A 5,758-nucleotide genomic window follows, 5' to 3' on the forward strand; every position below is an offset into this window, starting at 1 on the left:
GTTCGCATCTGACCAGGCTGGGACTGGTCCAACTATCTGGTGTGAAGATCCAGGTATTTAACCTCTTGTGGGGGCGTTCACAAGGCCGATGATGTCACTGGAAACCCTTTGTGCTCCATGTGTCAACGATAGTCGTTGGAGTGACAGTCGTTGGTGGGAAGTTGGTTTCGACAACTAAGTCGAAACCAACTTCCCACCAACAGCTGTTGTCACATGTCCTGACTGATGAAGCCTCTTGGATGAGAGGTGAAACGTCTTCCTAGACAAGTCCAGTTGCGTTTGATTTACATTTCTTTGGGATAACGATGACCTGGACAAATGAGAATATTCACAGGTTGATTTTCATAAGCAATTTCGACTGTGTCCAGAGCCACAGACCACACAGACATTGTCCAAAATGTCTAAGAAATTAAATGATCTTCTGTCAAGTGGTACTAAGAGTAGTACCAATTCATATTCAATTAAGAAGAGTATAAAAAGTGCTGCTGTGATTAAAAATGTGGGTTAGCCCACCTTCTGAACTCTTCTTAAGTTAAGTAAGTTCTTAAGTAAATAGAGTTGTGTTATTTAAAAATGAATATGAATTTGTTTTCTTTGCATTATTTGAGGTCGGAAAACACTGCATCTTTTCTGTTATTTTGACCAGTTGTCATTTTCTGTAAATAAATGCTCTAAATGACAATATGTTTATTTTGTATTTGGAAGAAATGTTGTTAGTAGTTTATAGGAAATGTGTCTGCGGAAAAAGAGAGGCAGCTGAACAAGGTGGTACGCACTGCATCTAGAATCACTGGTTATGAGGTTCCATCCACATCTGACATCTACAAGGCCAGACTGCAGAAGAAAGGTGTTAAGATTTTAAAAGACCCCTCTCACCCAGCTAACTGCCTTTTTAACTGCCCTCACAAAAAAGACTGAGGAGCATAAAATCCAGAACAACCCGACTCCAGAACAGTACATACCCACAAGCTGGCAGACTCCTCAACCTTAGAAATATTATTTTAATACCTTGGTTCATTAGGGGGGCAGGGTATTGTTTTAATGTGCCATATTTATTGATTATCCATTTAATACTGTGCACTTTACTCTGATTTTATCATAAATGGTATTGGGTGTATGTTTATGTTATGTGTGTGAAACCCAATTAACAATGTTGTTGACATGGCAATAAAGTATTGAAACTTGAAACTAGAATAAAACAAAAGTGTTCATTTCACACACACACACACACACACACACACACACACACACACACACACACACACACACACACACACACACACACACACACACACACACACACACACACACACACACACACACACACAGGTCCTACAGTAGGAAGACTGAATGTTTGCATATGATACTGTATACTGTACATCTTTTTTTTTTTAAATCAAACACAGAAAGTTTCCAGGCGTTGTTGCAGTTAAGAGTGATCTGAATTTATATGGTGAATATGGCAGTGCCACCACTGCCTCAGCCTCAGATGAAAAGCTTTTAGCAAATTTGAATCACAAAGGTTTTATATTGACGCTGACCAAATATGAAGTTGATGGGATTAAATCCCTTAAAGATATATGAGGAAAAAGGAACCAAAAATGCATATTCAACTCAAACTGGCAACTTCCTGCTGCGTCTAATCTCTCTAACCCTAACCCCTAACTCTAGCCCTATTCTGTCATCCCACTAATTGTAATGCTGTCAGTGAAATACAGAGCAGGGTCTGAATGTTTGAAATGCGCAAGGTGGCGCTATTGAGCCTTTATGCCCCACTTCTGTGCAACAACCTAAAACACTTTAATGTCCAAAGCATCATGAGTTTTCAAGCATAGTAAAGTCCTCAGCAATCATGATGTTAACACACACAGGAGAGGGAATGTCCTGCCTTGTGTGAATATGTGACCATTTCTCCTATTCAGTGATCCACCATCAATTGTACTGTTTGTCAGACAAGCTGATGTTTAGAAATAATTAAGTGATAATAACTACATGTCTTCAAGATAATAACAGAACTTGAGAGGTCCTGATCATATATTTTAACAGATTCACATGCTGACATTTACCCAATCATTCAAGATGGCCGCCCACCATCAGGGTCTGTCGGAGGGTTTCTGCTTCCTAAAAGTATTTTTCCTCTCCACTGAAACATGACCACCAGTATTTAGATTAATTGGCTTATGAAAAGTATGGAGCACAAACCTTAGAGGGCTGCAGCTGTTGGCAGTGTAACTGACAATTTTGATAATTGTCATTTAGTCAATTATACAAAACATTCTCTGGTTCCAGTGTATGACAGAGCATTTCTGTCTTTCTTTATACAGTCATGTGATATTGGAAATTCAATATCTTTGGGTTTCAGGCTGTTATATGTAATACTGTGGCAGCATTTTCCTCCATGTTCTGCATGTAGCCCTTTTTGCAGTCAAAGACATCTTGACTTTATAGTTGAACCTGCAGGTGTTGAGCAGAGTTAGATTCTGATGTGGCCAGAGGTCATTTTCTAATGTATTTTTTTGGATTCTACAAAAGTTTATAGTTCCTTTGGGCACAATGTTCAGACAGTTTTTCAGTTGATACATTTACTTTCAGTAAAGTGAATGACTTTCTGAAACATGGAACCATCTCCTATTTTCAGTGCTTCTTAGTTTATAAACTGTCATGGAAAAAAATTTGAGCTATTCTGGAGGACAATGGAAGACTGTGTGGTTAATCGTTACACATGCAGCCCTTGTTTAGAATGCCTAGGAGTGACAAGCACTGAATGTAAGCGATTGAACACATCATCTGAAGGTAAGTTCAGCGTAAAGCACCTATTAGTGTCTCTAATTGTCAAAGCGCATGGTTGCCATAAGAACAGAGTGCTAATTTAAATGCACCCGTTTTTCTTTCTTTCTTTTTTAACGATTTACCATCTCAGATGGATAACATGGACTAAAACAAACCATCCAAAGACAAACAATCTGTTAATAAAGGAATATTGAAAGAAAAGTAAATAACTTGGTGCACAGCTTTAACAGAGGGACTAGTTGATATACAAAGCTCTAAATGTTAAAAAACTATTCTTTCGCTGTCTACTTGAAGACAAGCGTAAGAAATCACAAGTCACTATTTTTGGGATTGCTGACTCAATTATATTCTCTATGTGCATGTTTTTGGTTTTACTGTCTACATGTGGGGTGGAATGGGTTGACATGCACTGTCCCATAGGCCCTCCCACTGGGTCTGGCATTCAGGTACAGCTCCCTCCCTCCCTCTATAAAGCCTCTGATGTTAGCAGTGTAAACTTCAGACTTCATAGAACTCATGGTAAACTCTTTGCAGCATTGGAAAAACACCTATCGCTGATAAACAACACTCAGCACACTTGGATGTGTACCATTTATTTTTTGTATCACATTAGAAGCTAGAGCCTAAGGTAAGTGACCATCATTTGAACCTGTTTAAGATGATTAAAAAACATATTATTATTGTTGAAGACCTCTTCAGGTATTCAGTAAGGTAAATTGATGCCCTGTGAAATTAGGAGATTAGAGAAACTTGTTGACTAGGAGTTCAGAACAGATATTTATGTTTATTTATTGATGTTGGCAACACTGACATATGGGTATCTCGTTAATTACAGCCCATCTACACCCCATTACCATTAACAATCCAACACACTGTTTCTTAACCACTATTGATTAGATACTATGGCTGGCTAATTCCCAAGTACAAATTGCTTTCAACTAATCAAACACTACCTGTGACAAATCCTTATAAATAATATCTTTCTCTCTGCTATTGACAGCTCACAGCCGAAATGAGATTATCTCTGCACACTGTCATCTGCTGCTGTGTTTTCATCATGGTCCTGCCACTGGGAAAAGGCTCCACAGGGGAGCTCAACTCCAGCTTGAAAAAAAGGTGAACAGCCTGATTGGTGTGAACCAGCGGAACCAAGTTACTTTGATATCATCACTTTACGACTGTACCCAACAATTAGTCTTTAAATTGGTATTCCTGCTGTCACAGCCTCTTCTGTCTCTGTGTTCCAGGTTTAAAGTATGGCTGCAGACTCGTATGAAGAGAGACCCGGGCAACAGCTTAATGACAGCTGATGAGAAACACTCTGATATCCATGTTGGACCACCTCAGGGCGACAGTGCAAAAATGGTCTCACCTCCATTAAGGTAACAAGAAAAGCTGCATTTCACCCACACTAGACAGTTAAATGTAATGGTAAACATGGTGAGAAGTAAAACTTTAACATGACCTAATATCATAAATCACTTCATCACTTCATAATACCAAATGAAATGTAAGTCTTGTGAGAAAAGAATACTGTGGCTGACATATCCTATACTCTTGAATGTGAATGAATCCTATCAGTGTCTAATTTTCAAGGTCTGAAAACAGAGTGTAAATGTTACTTTTTCTTTTCCAGCATTGGGTTAAAAATCAGACCAAGGAGGTCAACAACCAAAGGATCTGGCTGCGCCCTAGGAACATGTGTATATCACGACTTGATCCACAAACTGCACAAAATTCAGACCCACGACCAAAAAGAGCCCATAGCCCCCCCAGAAAAGATTGGATGCAAAGGCTATGGGCGACGGCGGCGCTCACTCCGGCATGTCGCTCTGCTTTCCATTCAGACAGGAAGACAAAAACGGAGCACTGAAGCTGGTCAGCAAATCCACATACACAAAAGCCAATGCAAAGCTGCCTAAGACAGGCACGGTATAGGGCAAAGGAGAACCCTTGTTGGGGGGGTTTTTGCTCAAAACAGATAAGTCCCCTCAGAGGTTTTATTCCACAGATTTACAACTAGATATGCAGAAAGAACAGCTGCTACATCTGTACAGCCCATCAGAGGAAACTCAGTTCACTCTGGATGGAAGTGAGATTCCAATAATAGATACAGAGAAGTTTGTGTGCGCATGCTTACTTGCAGATTTCTGTGTCTGAGCAAGTGTATGATTTATGAATGTCAAGTCAGACCTGTGGGGCCGTCTCTTCTTCAGCTTCCAAAGCGAGCTAAGCAGCTGAAATAGAAGATAATTCCTCAAGATCGAAAAGCTCCAATGAGTGCATTACCAAAGCTGCAACGGGGGAGAATTCCTTTCAACAAACCGACATTACTGGACCCCATACTACCACATTAAGGTTCCTCTCACTAGAGAACTATATGTGATTAATGGCAATTTATGCAATTTGTACTAAGCTTATATATATTTGAACAATGTAATTATCAGCTTGTAAGGATATATAAAGCTGCCTTATATTTCAGCATTCAATACTGTTATATTTTTATACATCCAAAATATATGCTAAACTTGACTTTTTTTTATTTTTAACTTCAATGAAGTATCTGCTGCATCTTACCCATGTAAATAATTATCTCGTCCTATATGTGACGTAAACATCTTACAGTTATATGTATGCCAACTATCTTAACATTATTTTGATGAATATACCGTACTGAATGTTAATTATGATGTTTTTCTTAATCACATGTTTTCTAGACATTTGCTTCAATGGCTGACAATCATACATGTTAACTCAAAAACAATGATGACGTTTAGTTTTTCAGCAGCCATTAGAGGCCATGATGGATGGCTGCTACGATGTAGAAGGAGTAATGATCTTACACAAGTGTTATGCTGCCATCTAGCTTTACAGTAGGCTAGATGTACCCAATACAGGGCCAATTGTTGCAGTTTCATCAGACAACTTACCATTGTGGTGTTAAATGTAATAGTCTTAGTTTTGACAT

General features: G+C 38.9%; 1 protein-coding gene across 1 annotated transcript; it reads left to right on the forward strand.

Moving 5' to 3' along the window:
- Positions 1-3,308: 3,308 nt before the first annotated feature.
- Positions 3,309-4,712, forward strand: admb (adrenomedullin b; the record flags this gene model as incomplete). The annotated part of the gene is made up of 4 exons (XM_083973479.1): positions 3,309-3,418; positions 3,791-3,906; positions 4,038-4,172; positions 4,427-4,712. Exons 2-4 carry the CDS (start codon positions 3,803-3,805, stop codon positions 4,710-4,712), a joined length of 525 nt encoding a protein of 174 aa, XP_083829605.1. The 5' UTR covers positions 3,309-3,418; positions 3,791-3,802.
- Positions 4,713-5,758: the final 1,046 nt, after the last annotated feature.

This window comes from Trachurus trachurus (genome assembly GCF_905171665.1).
Source record: "Trachurus trachurus genome assembly, chromosome: 6".
Lineage (NCBI taxonomy): Eukaryota > Metazoa > Chordata > Actinopteri > Carangiformes > Carangidae > Trachurus > Trachurus trachurus.